Raw genomic sequence first — 19,540 nt, forward strand, 5'->3', positions numbered from 1 at the left:
AATTGGATTAATAAAATGCAACTAGCTCTTGCCATGTGGGTCAGCCAGACATTTTCCTGTAGGTGTAGGAAACAGAACTTACCGCCTTCTGGCTTCATCTTGTCAGTTTGAGTTCATTTGTTTGTGTTAAATACCCTGGAAGTTACTGCAAATTTTGGTACATTGGATTTTGTACCATTTCCTGTTGTTGACTGACCCTGAAGAGTTTAAATAGCAAACAAAACATGACATTTAATAGTGTTCATCAGCTAGAAGATTGTTTAACTTCTTCAGCGACTCTTTCTTGACTGTTAGAGTAATAAACTCTCTTTTTTAAAAGCAATAAAATTAAAATGTAATGATTTGGGTTCTTTAATAAGAACTTCTATCAGGTCAGAGATAAGATTCTGTTGCCCTTCTGTAGGAACAACTTTAGTACAGGAATTTAAAACTGATATAAAACTGATATTTTAATATTATATTATTATAATCTGGACTCATTTTTTATCTCAGAGTCCTACCTCCTAGTCCTGTGCAGCCTGCAGCTCTCCTACGTTTATAGAATTATTAATATTGCATGTAATTTGCATGCGCAGCGAAAGCGTCTAACTGAATTAGCGTCCTGATCAGAGTTTATGATCTCGTGCTGATTTAATCTGAGACTTTAAAAACAATTCTTGAGGCAGTGCATCATGTTCGTGGAGCCGCTACAAGACGGAGCTCCTGCCAAGCAGCTGCTTTTTTGTTCTGTGCCATATTTTATTAATCCAGAGCTTTTATTAATCCACAGGGTGGCCTTTACCCAGCGTCTCGCAGAGCGACTTTACTGCAGCCAGAGGGAACTGACAAACCAAAGAACTGCATTTGGTTAATTCCCATTAATTATACCACATTATACCACAGTTAGTTCCGACCCTGCAATGTGATTGGCTGAGAGGTGTTCTATGAGTTCTACCATTATCAGCCAGTAATGCACTGTAACCGAAGCTCTCCATGCACAGTATTACTCTGCCACATATAGGTAACCTAGCAACGATGCAGCGCTTAAAAGCCAAATACAAACCAAACAGTGCAGCTACAAACAGAGCAGCAATGGAACTATTTTAACTGGTGGAGTTTTTATAACCAAACAGATCCTATTTTCTCCTCCTCTTTTACTCTTTAAAATATTTCAATAAACAATAAGTGATAATGGAACTATAATATAATCACAATAATACACTCAAAGTTCATGCTACAACCTGTAATATTGGCCTCATTTTGTTAATATCATATTCGTAACTTGCCCTGCGATTCCAACCACTATTTCTTTTGCTGGTGTGCTTGCTTCGGGTCATTGTCCTGCTACAGAACCCAAGTACGCTTGAAGTTAAGGTAACTAACTGTAACTGTAGCAGTACATTCTCCCTAATCTCAGTTTTCAGGTTTAGGTTGATGTGTAATGTGTCTTTTAATCGTTTTTTACCTCTTTAATATTAATCTACAATGTAGAAAATACATTAAATAAAGAAACATTTTCTTTAAATACTCTAATGGGACTTCTTTAATCATTGTTTTGGGTTTGGGAAGGAGCTCATTAGCTCATCTTAAATCCTGATACTCTATAAATGAGTCTTAATGGACTTAATGGATGGAGAGTACAGAGTGTACCGCTCTGATCTACTCTGATCTTCAGGAGGAATAAAAGTAAGTGCTTTTCTATTTTTCTTGCCGTATTATTCTCTCTGAAGTGAAGCTAGCTCTGCGATTAGCAGGTAGCGGCGGGTTCTGCTGTGTGTCACGGCGAGTGTGTGGTTTCTTCCTCAGACTCAGTGCTTCAGGTATGCAGTCTTAATCAGCGAGATGACGAGGTTAGAGCTGATCTGCCAAAACACCAAAAACCCCGAGCCAGACCCGGAAAATAAATCTGTAAATACTCATCAGACTGCCGCTACAGCCGCAGCTTTATTGATGACCTGCTATTTGTACCATTAAAAAGGGTCGCGGTGGAGGGATCTGGGTTTTGGAACCACGAGTGTGTGTGAGTGTGTGAGTATAGTGTGTGTGTGTGTGTGTGTATAGTGTGTGTGTGGGCTCTATGGTAAGCTCTTTTAAGAGAAAAGCATGGAGCTAGCGTAGCGGGACTGGAAGCGTTTAGTGTAATTGAGTATTTATGTACTGGCCGGACAGATGGAGATGGAGAGGTGCAGAATCAGGAAACTCTATAATCAGAATTAATTCATTTCAACTCATTTTACTAATATTATTAACTTCTGTAAAATTGCCTACTTTCTATTTTCCAGAAAAGTCCCTTTATTTTATTTTTATCTTGTCTAAAGACTAAATAAGGGGGTTTTGGGTAATTTTCTCTTTTATGGGTTTTTATATCCTCTGTGATTTTATTCCCGTCCAGAACGATCATGTAGGTGTTTTTCTCAGACGTCCTCTGAGTGAGTTTAAAGGTTAAGGAAACAGTACTCACCACTCTCTGGCCTTGTTTTGTACTAAAAATACTTTTAACTATTTTTCAGAGATCTTCGAACATTTAACATTAACAAAAACATGTTCTGCATATTTTAAATACTCATGATTTGTATGTATGTAATACTCTTGTATTAAATAGGTCATTACTTTTGAACATTGTTTCTATTTATTTAGTATATTAAACTAATTAATTAAAAAATAACAGTAATTATGTGCTGAAAAGAGTGTGACTGTATCACCTGGTGAGGTAATACTTTGTGTGATGGTGTGTATATAAGTGTGTGTGATGGTGTGTGTAGTATGTGCTCTTACACTGGATGGTGTTGGGCGGGGCGTTCTGGCAGGAATGGCAGACCATGCCGTAGATGTTTCTCGGTCGGGACTCTAAGAGGTAATACCTGTAAAATAAAAAAATATAACATAATTATAACAGTTTTAGTTTATAGAGAGATGTTATTCTAAGGCTGATTATAAATGCTGGACTTTCCTCTGTCGCTTGGTGAAAAGAGAATTTTTATGGTTGTAATAATAAAAAACTGATTTTTAATTTAGTGCAGGTTATATTTAAACTGCTGCTGATGCTGCAGCATTGCCGAGTAGCATCACAGCGCTAACGCTCGGAGGAAAGCGCAGCGACTCGGTTCTGATACACCAGCTCACAGACGCAGCCTTGTGCTGATCCACATCACCCTAGGAGCGGGATTCAAACCAGCGATCTACTGGTCATAGTGGCAGTGTATTAGACAGCTGGACCACTCTGCACCCTTTCTATGTGTTTTTAAAAGTGAAAACAGTAAGAAGAGTCAAACCAGTTTATACAGAATGTAAATAGAATATAAATAGAATATAAATGCAACTGATTTTGTAATAAATAGAAATAAAATAGTGTATAAAATCTGCTTTAACTCCTCTCAGGTTCTCAGGGAGAGTGGAATAAAGACAATAAAGACATGTGCTCCGCTTTATAAATTCTGATTCACGCCGCAAACACCAAATATAACCGAATATAATCCAAATATAATCAAATCAGAACACAATGCAAAGAAAATATAATATAATCAGCTTCCCGTCCACATCATTTCTGCTGATCAAAGCCGCTCCGCTGGCCGAGTGAAAGGAGAGAGGAGTGCAGTCGGTGGCGCTCGGCTCGGCGGAGGCCTTCACCAGTCTGAGTTTATTAAACTCCCTCAATAATGTTCCTTTAAAAAGCTGCACTTTGTATATTTACATTAAAAACGATTGAAACCAGACTTTGCTTTTTAAGTGGGTACAGTGTGTGTGTGTGTGTGTGTGTGTGTGTGTGTGTGTGTGTGAAATTGTTTCCGCGGCTCTTTGAAAGACGTGTCGACGCTGAGATGGTCCTGATTTTGATGCCGTGACCAATTTTCTGCTGTTTTTTAATGGAAACAGCGACAGTGAAGCTCAGAGTAGCTGAAAATCAGATACTGATTCAGCACAGGTGTGTGTGTGTGTCACATAAGTGTGTGTGTGAAATATTTACACAGGTTAAATATTATTAAGAATAATAAAAAATATAAATAAATAAATCAAATGCAGATCAGTAGAAAACAATACACTACACAATAAACTGTTTAATCAATAATATTGACATTTATTTATTATTACATAATAATGTAATTAAATATTTTTGAACATATTTATTTATTTTGTGTTTATTATTTTAATCATGTATTTACACATACAATATGACATACAACATTTACACAATATGTATTGCATTAACAGTGTCAGATTCTTATGCTTGATTTCTATTTATTTTTGCTGTACTGAAATGTACTGTTGCATCAATGTTCTTTAAGAACTGATGATATCCTGATGTGATAAAAAGATTTATCACATCATATTGCACAGCTATAATGTATATATCATTGTTGTCCAATAAAAAACATGTATCTCCAGAGCAGCAACTTCTTAACTTTCAATGCAAGTCAATTTAAAAGAAGTTTATTTCAGGTCATTTTGGAGAATTCCTGTTGGTCCATCAATAATAATATTTTAACACAGTGTGAAGCTCAGTTTGTTTAAACATGTATTTTGTTTAAATATGCAATAAACTGAAAAATACACAAAAATGAAGATTGTTGTACAGCACTCACCCGGGCAGACAGGCTCCACACTCGGCGTCGCTGTGCGGCGTGCCCAGCGTCAGCATGGTGGCTCGGTACAGAGAGTCGCAGTCTTTGTGCCGCCGGCAGATTTCATACTTTCCTTTAGAGAATTTCCCCGCCGGACACGGAACACAGGCGTAGTCCTCGTCTTTAGTACCGTAACCACAGTTCTGCACACAAACACAAAACAAACACAACTCTGAGAGTTTCATACTCACACTGCAATACAATGAACAGTTTTAAGTACGTGTGCAGAGTGTTCCAGCGGCCCACATTTTAAACAGACCTCAAATAATGCAAAGAAAACAAGTTCATATTCATAAAAGTAGTTTTAGGAGTTCAGAAATCCATATTTGGTGGAATAATCCTGGTTGGTTTTTAATCACAGTTTTTTTCATGCATCTTGGCATCATGTTCTCCTCCACCAGTCTTACACACTGCTTTTGGATAACTTTATGCTGCTTTACTCCTGGTGTAAAAATTCAAGCAGGTCAGTTTGGTGGTTTGATGGTTTGTGATCATCCATCTTCCTCTTGATTATATTCCAGAGTTTTTTTTTCCAGAGCTGTATATATAATACCATAATGTGCATTTTGAATTAAACTTCATATCTCCTTTTTCCACCTGAAAACATCAGTCTAGGATAGATTATACATGAAGTATAAATTACTGCACTGTTCTACACAGTTACACAGTTCTACATTAATAGCTGCAGATGATAATAAAGCGTTGTGATTGGAGGATGACCCTCACTGACTGATTTCTCAGGTAGTTGTCAGACTGTTTTCATCACCTGCAGCAGCTGCTCTCATCTCGTCCAAACAAGAGACGCCGCAATTAATCTAATAGCTCCAATTATCAGTGTTTATAGTTTTCCCTCCAGTTACAGAATCAATCTCATCTCCACCACAAACTCCAACCATGAACAAGCTGCAGCTACCTGACGGGTGGGGAACAGGTGAAGAACAGGTGAAGAACGGGTGGAGAACGGGTGAAGAACGTGTGAGGAACGTGTGAGGAACGGGTGAAGAACGTGTGAGGAACGTGTGAGGAACGGGTGAAGAACGTGTGAGGAACGGGTGAGGAACAGGTGAAGAACGGGTGGAGAACGGGTGAAGAACGTGTGAGGAACGTGTGAGGAACGGGTGAAGAACGTGTGAGGAACGGGTGAGGAACAGGTGAAGAACGGGTGGAGAACGGGTGAAGAACGTGTGAGGAACGTGTGAGGAACGTGTGAGGAACGGTGAAGAACGGGTGGAGAACAGGTGAAGAACGGGTGAGGAACGGGTGAGGAACGGTGAAGAACGGTGAAGAACGGGTGGAGAACAGGTGAAGAACGGGTGAGGAACGGGTGAGGAACGGTGAAGAACGGTGAAGAACGGGTGGAGAACAGGTGAAGAACGGGTGAGGAACGGGTGAGGAACGTGTGAGGAACGGGTGGAGAACGGGGGCAGATTAGTTATTTTTCAGAGGGAGCTGCAGGTACAGGTGAGTGCTACAGGTAGGATTAATATAGATGTAGATCTCAGTCAGCATGTTATCATTCTGTAGTTCTTATAAAGCCCACATTAGAAAGGCCGGGGACTGAATAATGCTACGAGCTAAGCTAACAATTAGGGCTGCGACGATTAGTCGATATAATCGACAATGTTGATTATTTACATTTGTCGACTACAAATTTCTCACTCACACAGTTTACACTCGACTTAATCTGTGTCTCAAAAAGAGCTCAAACCCAACATATTACATATTTACTCACTAAATATCAGAACTTTCTAAGTTTTTAAAAACATATAGACATTTAAATGCCTTTTAAACCTCATGTTCAGCTGTTTCTATTGTTTTAAAGATGGAGGCAGAAATAATCGTTGACTAATCGACTAATCAAAAAAAATAATCATCAGATTAGTCGACTACCAAAATAATCATTCTCAACAGTAAACTGAGCTCAGGGGCCTGTATGTTATGTGTTTATCACCAGTATTAGCATAGCATGTAGCAACATTAGCATTTCCAGGTGAGGGAAGGGGTGGAGAACGGGTGGGGGTGGAGATTGGGTAAGGAATGGATGAAGAACAGGTGAGGAACGGGTGGAGAACGTGTGGAGAACGGGTCGGGAAAGGGTGGAGGAGCGGGTGGGGATCGAGTGGAGAGTGGGTGGAGAGTGGGTGGAGAACGGATGAGGAACGGGTGGAGAACGGGTGGAGAACAGGTGGAGAGTGGGTGGAGAATGGGTGGAGAGTGGGTGGAGAACGGGTGAGGAACGGGTGGAGAGTGGGTGGAGAACGGATGAGGAACGGGTGGAGAACGGGTGGAGAACAGGTGGCATGGAGCATCTAGAACTGTTTAATAATCAGCTCCTCTCTTACGAATCCCGTTTACAGAGTTTTGAGAGATACTCCTCCACCCTCCTCCTCCACCCTCCTCCATCACATCCAGCTCTGGAACACGAGGAGAGCAGAGGAGCGCTGAGCTTCAAAGCTTTTATTAAAACAAGATCGTCTTCATCGCAGGAACCCAGCGTCCCGCTCTTTATTGGATTGCGCAGGAATGCGATGTTTCAGGGATTTCTGGCCATTTACTTTTCATTACTCTCCATCTGCCGATGCCATTCAGCCTTTTATCATTTAAACATGCGTCAGTGCATCAGAACCTCCACTCGGTTCTGTCGGAGACATTTGGTGCTGGTTAAGTCGGGTCAGTCTGAAGTCGCCTGCAGTCACCAATCCTTTCACAAACCAGATCATTAAAGCAGGAGTGGAGGGAAGATGCTGAAGCTGGAGTTCAATTTCATCCCTGCTGATTCCTGCTGAGGGGAATCCAGGAGCATGAGAGATTTAAAACAACACGAAGCCAAAAAACTGAGTTACACACTTAATCAGAAGACTGAATTATAATACTGATCTCAACTAACTGGAGTGTGTGCAGGTGTTTCAGTTTGAGAAACTGTCTGTACAGGTGTTGTGCTGAATTGTGTAGAGTTTAAAGGTTTTTCCCACAGAAGTTTGTGCCACTGTACTGATTTTTCACACTCTACAGATTTATCATTTATTGCCCAATAAAAAGTTGATTGAGGCCTTCCAGACCTTAATTGAGACCTTCTGAAATTGACCATCCCAATTAAAAAATCAACCAACCAACCAACCAACCAACCAAAAACCAATCAATCCATCAATCAATCAACCAATCAATCAATCCATCAATCAATCAATCAATCAATCAATCAATCAATCAATCAATCAATCAACCTATTTTTTGACTCACAAGTACATTGAGGGCAACCCTCATTTTCAATGTAGCCAAGCAAAAAAAAAAAAAAAAAAGGATGTCAATGGACGCAAACTGTGTTTAAAAATAGTCAGTCAGTCGGGGACATGTTATAAACATTAGTGGTAGTCCAAAATTCATTTATATGGTAAAACGTTTTTAAAATGTTCCAGGAAGGTAAGCTATTAATGTTAAAGAAAAGAATATTCCAGGAACATAATGAAAATGTGCTCAGTTATGGAAAGAGGTCCATAGAATAAGAAGTAAATCAATAAACAATGTCCTTTATAGATGAAACAGTTATAAATGCGGGACGTGTTTAAAGAGACAGGATGAAGGAGACTCTTCATGACTCTGGATCCTGTTTTTAAGGTTTGGAATCATCAGCAGAGACTCGTATGTCCTGAACTAAACTGGTAGCGTATCTGTGGTCTCCGTCTCTCAGATCTCTTCTGATCTGTGGTCGAGACCCTGCAGGAAGCCGGGGTGGAGATACGGGGATGTGTTTTGATCCTGTGTGAAAGCGACGCGACGGAGACCAGGCTTCTCTTAGAAATAAAAGAAGCCATGAAGATCAGAAGATCAGCCAATTACAGGTGAAGAGCATCGATAATTAAAGAAGAACCAGAAAGAAGAGGAGATAAAAGAGCGGGAGAGACAGGCAGGGTCAGGTCTGAACTCGCTAAAGATGCTTTTCAGAGTGTAAACAGTGTGAACAGTGTAAACAGTGGGGAAGTTAGCATTCTGCACGATTAGCGCTAGCTGTGCTCAATAATAACGTGAGCAGATTAGTTATTTTTCGGAGGGAGCTGCAGGTACAGGTGAGTGCTTCAGGTAGGATGGATATACATGTATACATCATTCTGTACTTGGCATTATTCCCACATTAGAAAGCCCACAGACTGAATGTATAAAATGCAAGCTAAGCTAACAGCTCAATAGTGTTGTTGCTAACAAACTCCAAACTTTAGCATAAACACAATAAAACCTTAAACTCAGCAGTAAACTGAGCTCAGGGGACTGTTTGGTGTGTTGTGCTGAGGGTCAGTCTTGTCAGTTCAGTTCATAAGTATCATCAGTATTTGCTTATTAGCATTATTAGCATTTTACCTTCTAATTTAAACAGAGAGACTAGTGCAGAATGCTGCAAAAAATGCTAAAAAATTAAGAAAAAACTATTTTCTCTAACACAACTAACAAGTAATGGAAGTTTACAGGCTTATAGTGTCAGGAACCACATATGCAGCAATGCTTGTCTGAACATCGCGTTCAGTAGCTCCTCCATTTCCACTCGCTGTTGAAAAACACGTACATGATCGTTCTGGACAGGAATAAAATCACAGAGGACCCCCAATAAAAGAGAAAATGACCCCAGAACCCCCTGAAAAACTAATCTGTGTGTGTGTGTATGTGTGTGTTAAACAGTGTGTGTGTGTGTGTGTGTTTGTGTGTGTGTTACCATGTACGGTTCCTGTCCGGGTTGGCACTGTGGGCACGCCTGGCAGCTGCTGCTGGTGTGATTATAGAACTCATTCTCTCCACAGCTGGAGTACTCTGCCCTCAGCAGAGACACACTGGATACCTGTACACACACACACACACACACACACACACACACACAGATAAAAAAAATAATTCATTCAATTCAATTAGTAATATCAATTAAAAATATTCTTAATAGTTAATAGTTTAATAGTTAATAGTCTTTAATAGTGTATAACTGCTTTATTATGCTATTATGTCACTGTGATGTGATGTGTGTATGAGTGCTCCTGCTCTGAATGTGGGTGTGATTACTGCCAGAGTCTCGTATCTGTGTTTGCATGGACAATTCTAGCCAGATGCTGCCAGTCACAATCATTACCACCCGCTGTGCTGATCTCTGTGCTGATCGGTAACATCTTCTATCACTTATTCCCGCTTCACACGTGACCCTGCGACTCCCTGACATACATCTGGATCCCACTATCAGTCCTCCCTCCACCTCCTGCTATAACTCTATAACGCTGCTTTACCATGAGCACGCTCACCAGTGTTCAACCTCAACCATTAACACAAGATAACACCTCACTACCTATCTAACCTGCACAGGTGTGAGCATTCCTGAAGAGTCACCTGAGGTAGAACTTCATCATTAACAATGTACATACTGGAGGTGTACCATATCATATCATTCCCAATAATATCAGCAATATTTTTTTATATGGTGAACGATATAATAATATTATACCCTGAAATATCACCCACCCCTAATTAATTATCACATCAGGGTTCTTTTTTTACTGTTTTTATCAAAAGAAAAATTCACACTGTTTTCATTTAATTTCCCATTATATATCTACTAGATACAGATTATATCTGTCCAGTACCATTTATTTTACTTTAATCCTGTATATATGGAGATATCTGGAGTGTATTATTTTTAGTATCATTAAATCCTTCTGGATCATTGACTTCTGTTACTGTAAATCTGAAAAAAATATTGTGTTTTTTTATTATCTCAGTTATTAGGGGTGTGCCATATCATATCATATTGTATGCAATAATAAAATTTAATTTTCATTTTGTTGCAATAGTGTACTCTTGAAATATTGATTTTTTAATTCAGTGTTTTGTCATATCGCCAAGAGTCTCATTATCACGAAAATATATCGAAAAAATATCGAAATATCGTGATAATATTTTAGGGCCATATCGCCCACCCCTATTACACACTGCTGTGTTTTTGTGTGATTCAGGCGTGTAAAGTGAGCTGGGTTCACTCGTTCAGGGGAGGAAATGACCAGCTTGTAAAGTTTATCACATGTGCTTCTGATCTGCTGATATATGAGTGAGTATTTATTTTGATGTGTTGCAGGTCAGAAAAAGCAGTGATTGACCACAGATGCTTCTGCTGAACGTCCACAGATGACCAGAGGATGGACACCAGCAGAAACACGGTCAAAGAGCACCGACTATGGCACATACATATATACAGCTCTGGAGAAAAATAAGAGACACTTAAAAATGATGAGTCTCTTTAAAATTTTACCAAATTAAAAACCTCTGGAATATAATCAAGAGGAAGACGGATGATCACAAACCATCAAACCACCAAACCACCAAACTGAACTGCTTGAATTTTTGCACCAAAAGCAGTGTGTAAGACTGGTGGAGGAGAACATGATGCCAAGATGCATGAAAAAAAAACTGTGACTAAAAACCACCAGGGTTATTCCACCAAATATTGATTATTTCTGAACTCTTAAAACTTTATGAATATGAACTTGTTTTCTTTGCATTATTTGAGGTCTGAAAGCTCTGCATCTTTTTTGTTATTTCAGACATTTCTCATTTTCTGTAAATAAATGCTCTAAATGAGAATATTTTTATTTGTAATTTGGGAGAAATGTTGTCTGTAGTTTATAGAATAAAACAACAATGTTCATTTTACTCAAATATAAACCTATAAATAGCAAAATCAGAGAAACTGATTCAGAAACTGAAGTTCTGTATATAAGAAATGAACACAGCACGTCGTACTCGTCCAAACACACACACACACACACGCCCAAAGCCAAAGCGACAGACCACAGGGCTGTCACTCACAGTCAATCAATCAAATTCTAGCCCCACCCACTGCTTTAATTACATTCCGCTTTTAATTACGATCTAAATTCCCCCTGAAATGTCAATTTGTGGGATGTAACCTTCACCAGCATGTGTGTGAGTGTGTGAGAGTGTGTGTGTGAGTGAGTGTGTGTGTGTGTGTGTGCGAGAGTGTGTGTGTTTTTGTTTGCACAGGCGATGGGCGACGGAGCCAAATCCACAAATAAACTCAATTTGTCTCGACTCACGCTCGGTTTGTTCATCCAATAAACATCGGCTCTTTTCACAGAAACGGAGAGCAGGAACGCGCGAGAGCGGCCCTGAACAAAGAGCTGAGAGCGAAAGCTGGAGAAACAAATCAACAACAACAAAAACTTCAGGGACGGGACGCGTGCAGGGACATTTGGGGGACACCTTGCTCTGTGTGTGAGAGTCAGGACAACGTTCTTACAGCGGTTTAGTAAAACTAAACTAAAAACTCTTGGTTAAAACTTTTGGTTAAATTGAATAAAATATGGATCTGGTGATGGTAACAGCACCTTAGTGATGGTGTAATCACTTTTTGTTAAAAATGCATAATTCCTTTTTTTAATCACGGTGCTGATTAGGGCTGGGTACCGTTTTAAAATACAGCAGCTTGAATTCAATACTGAAACCCAAACAGTACTATTTTCAGGACATTTTTGTAAATTGCAACAAAAAATACAAAAATGATAATTATTGAGTAATTGAGTAATCTTATTTAAATTTTCATACTGTCCCCACGAGGGGGTACCATACTTTTGGGTCTTTTCGGAACAAACAAACAGAAAGCATGTTTGTGGTTCTTTATTTAGAACAAAAAACAAGTTATTTTTAAGAAATATCAGCAATAAATTGGCTAAATTGAAATATATTTATATTAGTGGTGTAAATCACTTATTAAATTATGATTCAATTAATTAAAATCATGATTCATTTTTTTAATGTTAGTTAATTTGCTCTGCTTGTATATACTGGCTCCTCGGCAGTACCAAGACATTCGGTCGATGACCTTTTGGTATCAAATTTCAAAACCCAAGCCCTAGTGCTGATTGGATGGTGCGCTGCTAACGGTCTGCTGATTGGATAGCTAAAAATCTATTTTAGTTACAGAGTGTAGATTAACTGGAATTCTTGCTCTTTGGCTGTTAATCTGGCTTTTGGTTCTGGCACACTTTTCTTACAAAAAAATGTAAAAGAAAATGTACTATTATACATTAATAGTCTTGTCAGACTGTCTTTCTTATTTATGTTGATGCTATCAACCATGATCCATACCTGACACATGATAAGTGCTTAAAGACAATAAAATAAAGAGTATAATATGGCTTTGGGTGCATCATTCCTAAGGTAATTCTTTGTAGAAATGCTAAAGAAACACTGCAAGTTCTAAAAAGCCTTATTTTTACTATATTAAAGCTGATTAAAAGCAGTGTAAAAAGCTGTGTGTGCTTAGCTCTGTGGCAGGCAGTGTATGTGACGGCTCCTGTGCGGTAGGGATTGTGAAAAGCCGGCGTATAAAGTAATTTTGTGGTAATAAGTGGGATTACGCTCCCTCTCCTCCCAGCTCCAGACCCTGCTGATACTCACCTAAAGGCTCCTAATCCCTGAGCCTTTTGAACGGGGGATTAACAGCCTATCATTAAGGGGCTTTCACAGAAAAATTAACTGCTGGGACTCCAGCCAGAGAGATTTAGCAAGTCGACATCTAAAAGGAGAATTGTGGGAAAGGATGCGGGCAGGAGAAACTCTAACATTAACGCTGTTTAAAGCTTTTCTCTCTCTGTGTCACCTAGCTGATCCTACCCGCAGGTAGCTAACAGTGAGCCTGTGCGTGTCTGTGCTTGCTCCTTATTGGCTGGTAGTGTCAGTGGGAGGAGTTTTTAAAGAACACTTACCAATAGAAATGAGACGAGGCGGGAATCCATTGGCCACGCCTTCCAGGACATCATTTCAGCACGTTCCTCCTGAGATAACTCTGTAGAGAGAAAAGAGAAAAACTTAGTGGTGTTTTTTTCCAAATAATATTAATATATATTGATATTTATTGCTTTTAAAACAGTGTCTATTCACACGTCTTTAAGGAACAGAATGGTGGAACATGCAGGTAATTTCCAGTGATCACAGTGTCTTTATGACCTCAGTACTACTGGGTTATTTCCATTGACCACAATGCCAATGGGTCACTTTCCACATAAAGACAATGCTTCTGGGTAATTCCCAATGACCACAATATCAATGGCTCTTTCTAAACAATCCAATGCAATCCAATGGTGTCCACAGTGCCAACGTTCCAATGGTCCAATATGCCAGTATTACCATAAACAGGTAGCCTAATTCCCGTATACTAACAATATACAGTATATGGTGGTTCTTATTCCATGACCACAATACCAGTCGTTCACTCAAAGTGACCATAATCCTATTAATTTGATTAAAATGACCAAAAATGTCTTTTGTTCCAGATAACCATATTGCAAGTGCCAAGTGCCAAGAGATCTTTCCAAATTACCACAAAGCCAATGGTTTCTTCCAGTGATCACAACTGAGCCACATCATAAAATTTAGATTAAGATTGATATAATTGACTATACAAATTATTAAAAGGAGTTATTCATCAAAGATGGTTCTGCTGAATATCCACAGTTGACCAGTGATTGGACACTGGCAGCAAAATGGTCAAAAAAACATGAACTTGAGGCGTATACACACACATATAAGAAATTATAAGAAATGATCAGAAAGTATGTCGTACTTGACCACAACACACAATCAGAGCCAAACCAACAGTACAACCACAGGGCTGTCAATCACAGCCAATCACTTTCAATCAAAATCTAGCCCCACTCACTGCTTAATTTAACAGAAAAATCAATTAAACAGCAGTAATACACAAAAATCTGGAGTTAGAAATGCAACGGGCTCACTCACATCTCAGTTTATACTCAATTCAGTCTATATCTCCAAAAGACACAACAAATTATTTTACATTTACATTACAGCTTCTGGGTCTTTAATGGACATTTAAATCCCACAATCAGCTGTTTATATTGTTTCTTTATGAACCAATAGCGAAGGCTAGAAACAGGAGCCGTACCCACAGTAAGCAGAGAGGGAGAGCATGGCAGAAATAATCGCTGACTAATCGATTAATCGGAAAAATAATCGTCAGATTACTCGACTACCACATTAATCATTAGCTGAAGCTCTGCAGTGACCACAGGTCAGTAGGGTCACTCCAGAGGTTTTATAAAATGATCATAATGCCGCCATCACCCCGTTATTCTCACTTCCATCGTCCTTCCAGTGACCTTTAGCTCATCCCAGCTCTTATTAAATCTGGAACCATAAACAGAGCTCCTGGCAGCGTCTGATTTTGTGTTTGACAACAGTTTCTGTATCCTTGATGCCTTTCAAGCTGCTTTCCCAACAACACCATCAATCCTGGCAGGAGCTCAGAGGATAGGAGCTCCTAATCACACAGTAATCATCACCCTGCCCCTCCTGATTTATCTCAGAGACGCGTCTCCCGGCTCTGCAGCGCTCGGGCGATGTTTGTGGAAACACAGGTCCTGACAGTAGCCGAGGAACTTCCATCTCTCCGGGCTTCACCTGCAGGAGCCCTGGAACCAACCCAGCGCTTCACACTCGCATAAATTACGCCATCATCGCTGAAACGGCGCGGAGACGAGCCGCCGAGAATCAAAGAGCAGCAGCTTCTCCAGCTCGGCTCACAGAGCCATTAAAATAATGAGCTATTTAACAGTGATGAAAGAGATTGATGTTTTTGTGGGTTTGCTGATGATTGAAGCTGTTACTGGTAGAGAAGTGCACTGGCAAGAACTTGGCGATACAGGGATTACGATTTAATATATCATGATATATTGGGATAATTTCAATCAAATTCTTAACAAAAATGTCCTAGTTATAGTTTAGAAAACACACTATCATATTTATATCTAGTGCTGTGCGATATGATGATAAATATCCCTATCGTTTCCACAGTAATTTCATCAATTATACATGCAAATATATATAGGTGTGGTCACTTTGCATAAACTAAAAGTAATAAAAGTAATCTATTTAAATACCTGTATAATTAAAAAAAAAATTAGCTACTGCATCTACCTCATCTGTTTTCATTTGATAAATATATATATATATATATATTGCTGCACTAAAAGGTAGTAATTCTCATTTGTGAAAGTTTGGTTTAATGTCACTTTGAAATAAAGTTGGAAAAAAATATTATATTATATTATATATTATATTATAAAAATATTATATTACATATCGTGATATAAGATTTTTCCCATATCGTCCAGCACTATTTATATCTATATGAATCTGAGTAAAACAAAACTTGACTTTTTATCCAATCAGAACAATCAGCGAAATCTAAAGATTAAGAATACAACACTACAGGCTCCGAGTGGTCCAGCAGTCTAAAGCGCTGCCACTATGACCAGGAGATCGCTGGTTCGAATCCCGGTCATGCAGCTTGCCGTCAGCTGCCGGAGCCCCGAGAGAGCACAGTTGGCTCTCTCTTGCTCTCTCTGGGTGGGTACAGTACAGTAGATGGCACGCTGCTCTTTCCCCTGCGTCTGTGAGCTGATGTATCAGAACCAACAAATTCAAAACTCATAATGTGGTGGATCAGTGACAACCACAACCAGAACCACCAGACCTTCCGACCAGGAAGAAAAAAACACCAGAATTTGTGTGAAGCTGAGGGTCAACAGCACCGGTGGCACAGACAGGAACAGATTTCCTCAGGGCATCAGAAACGCTGGGCTTGGCTCGGTGAGCATCCATCATAAACTCCGCCATAAATTATACCACACCATAAAACTCAGCACAGGTGATGCGAGATCCACCAACTGTGTTGCTGTGTATTAAAAATAAACAAAACAAAACAAAACCAAGCAGACATGCACGTCCTGAGGCACTCCTGAGCTTAAAAAGCTTAAATATTATCATGAAATCTCAAGAAAAATCATCAAGAAAAAAATTATTATGTGAAATGGTTACAGGGGTTCAATTTCCAAACACTGGATAAAGATTTTTGTCCCTCCTGCTTTTTCTCAGACGCAAAGCTCACGTGGGTTGCCAGATTGACGCACAGTGGAACGCAACCATGAGTCTTACCCTGTAGCTGATTAGTAAATATTTATACCTATACGATTGCAATGTCTGAAATTTGCTCCTCTTGTCCATGCTAGAGTTGGTAGCTGTGGTTAGCAAACCTTACTGAAGCTCAGTGATTACCTGTTAAACACAAAAAAATAGCCAGCTTCCCTGTTTCCATGCCTGCAGCACATTATTTGTATGAGGTTTTCTTTTAAAATCAGCATGAATTAATAGCAGTTTAGTACTGAGTCCTCATTAGTAGATAATATTAGCATGAATACAGCAAATAAACTTATACAATACTTTAAGTACAGTACATTATAATGCTATTATAATGCTGTAAGCCCTTAATAAGCTTTCTTATCTCAGTGGTTTGTAATTGACCCTGTATTGATTAGTGTAAACAAGGGTGAACATGCTCATATTATATTATATAAAACATAAATACAAGTGTCATGAAAGTATTTAATTATCTTTAATTACTGATTGGTGTTTTTAAATGTACTGATTAGTTAGTTAGTTCAGATAATTATCACTATATTATATCACTGTACTACTATAACATAGTAATACTCCACTTAATAATGGAGTTTTCTATAAAAACAGACAAAAAGAGCACAGTTAATCTGAACAGCAGGAGTAGAAGCTTTCTGTCTTTATAGAAACATCCAGTAAATCCGAATCTGAACTACAGTAAAACCCTGTAAAACCCTGAAACCAGTAAAACCCGGCGCTTCCAGTTCTAAAATATAATGTTCCAGCATCCGAGACAAATTCCCAATTACTGAAATGTATTCCAAGCTTCATATTCTCACATAAAAACATGACAGCTGGTTCACGTTGGAAACGGAGATGGTTATTTGTTCAGATCATCTTTACGGTTTGCTGTCGGCTCAGCACAGAGCGAAGCCGTGCCACCCGGCAGATCCGGCCAATGGCCACGTCAGATTCTGCTAATTGGCAAAGACTTAAAAACGCAGAAACATCCGGAGGGTGAGCAACAACAAGCTCTGGGTTTTAATATAAAACCATCTGTCGAGTTCGCTGCTATTTACTCAAGAAGACAAGGCCTGTAAAACATTTCAAATAAAAGGAAATTGCATCGTATGCTGAGCATCTTAGCATCGTTACAGATCAACACGGTCCAGAATTACAGAATTACAGAGAAATTAAAGAAAACAGACTCAAACGACACCACAGACACGTTATTTTCTGGACTGCTGTCTGTCTGCTGGAGAGTCTTTAACGGGGAAAAGTTTGTCTGGTAATTTGTCTGAAGGGGAAGTTTGGAAATAACCAAATGTTTTTGAAAAATGGGTTTGATTGAAAAACTCAAACTCCTCCTTTCCATTATCACGTCCAAAAGCCTAAGTTTATTAGAGTTACCCTACCTGGCATCAGCTCACAGTTTAATCCAGTTAACAGTGGTTCTCTAACTGATACAATCAGTCATTTAAAAATCAACCAACTTTCTTAACAATGTTGTTTGTCTTCTGTATCGTAGATGCTTCACATCTGAAATGCGATGGATGGATAACGCTGTTGGAAAAATGATAGATAAAGATCTTAAACTGGTTTAAACTCTTAGGTTTTTTAACACTTGCTTTGGCTGTACAATTTTTTCCAGAGTTGATAGGTGTGTTACACTACCCTGCTATCTCAACACCCTACCACTATCTCAATCTACTAAATTCTACTTTGCTCTACCTCCAGTTTTGTTATGTCACGTGAGCACAATCCGCAGCATGATGATTTTAAAGTTTTTTTAAGTGATAGAGCTACATCCAATTGTGGCCAACATTAGGAATGCAATAGATATTCAGCAACTGAATTTATCAGGCTTAAAATAGGAAAAAATATTTTTTGATGACGTGATTAAATTACTAAAAGAAAACAAACAACCTTGTTCAATTTCCTGGAAAAGGCTAGAGGCTTGGCTTGTGTTCTTTGCTTTCATGAACTGTTTAATGGCCTTTGCTGCTGAACTTCTTCTATTGTATTTATTGTGTTTCAGTGTGTTTAGGCTTTTAAAAAAAGAGTTTTTAAACTCTAAATAACCACTAAGTAACAAACGAGTAAACAGGACCTGTCCTACATATGAGTTAATTACAAAGTTGCTTTAATTCTTTCCAGACCAGAGAAAGAAGACTTTCTCAGGCGTCCCTTTGATGAAACTAAGAAAACAAAACACACAATGATGTTTCTCACAAGCCCACAGGTAGGAGGATAAGTGCACGGCTGGGTGAGCTCCCTGCTATCTGCTTTCTCTCTGCGCTGATGAGCTCGAAGCCCCTCAGGAAAGCCGGACGGGTTTCAGCGAAGCCTCTGAAAGAGACGAGAGGCGTCACGGCTGCCTGGGTGGCAATGCCTATTAATAACAACCCGCTGTGTCGAGCGGTTGAACCTTCGGGACTTCAGAAGAAGAGCTTTCGGCTTTGAGACGTCCGTCTGTCCGTGGCGGAGACCGAGCCCCGCCGGCTGTTCCCTGTAGGTCTTTGTCCCTTTGTCTTAATGCGTATCACACCGTAAACATGTCACGCCTGATTCCCAGCAAGCAGGTCTCAGACGACCTCGACTGACAGCTGAAGAGAAACGTCAAAACTACCAGATCAGCCGTGTTCAGAGCGCTCTCTCAAGACAAACGACAGGAGAAGAAAAAACGACTTCAAAGTGGCGTGAGCTTCCGCTGAGGCTCCAGAGAGCTTTGGTGTTTTTTTTAAGACTAGAAGGGAGAAACTGAAGACGTCTTTGCTTGTGGTCCTCTTAGAACCCGCCCTAGAAAACTTAGAAAGACTTCACCTCAGGCTAGTCCCGCTGCCTTTCTTCTCTAGCCTTTATTCAGCCTTAAACAAAGCCTTAAAACGTGACACAACCCTTCCTCCAGTCATTCAGCATTTAGTCCGAGATAAAAAAAACATCACGGCAAAGAGGAACATGACCACAAGTCTGTATTATCACAGATT

At 39.4% G+C, this 19,540-nt stretch overlaps 1 protein-coding gene across 1 annotated transcript in view; it reads right to left on the reverse strand.

The window, feature by feature from the left end:
* The window catches only part of edar (ectodysplasin A receptor), a 53,234-nt gene that overhangs the window by 19,762 nt on the left and 13,932 nt on the right, over positions 1-19,540 (reverse strand). The window contains exons 2-5 of the mRNA XM_022667267.2: positions 13,346-13,425; positions 9,298-9,420; positions 4,560-4,741; positions 2,755-2,840 (exon numbers count right to left, since the gene is read on the reverse strand). Of these exons, the coding sequence (XP_022522988.2) occupies positions 2,755-2,840; positions 4,560-4,741; positions 9,298-9,420; positions 13,346-13,399 (445 nt within the window). The 5' untranslated portion in view covers positions 13,400-13,425. The remainder of the gene's footprint in view (positions 1-2,754; positions 2,841-4,559; positions 4,742-9,297; positions 9,421-13,345; positions 13,426-19,540) is intronic.

The sequence above is a fragment of the Astyanax mexicanus genome, chromosome 11, assembly GCF_023375975.1.
Source record: "Astyanax mexicanus isolate ESR-SI-001 chromosome 11, AstMex3_surface, whole genome shotgun sequence".
NCBI lineage: Eukaryota > Metazoa > Chordata > Actinopteri > Characiformes > Acestrorhamphidae > Astyanax > Astyanax mexicanus.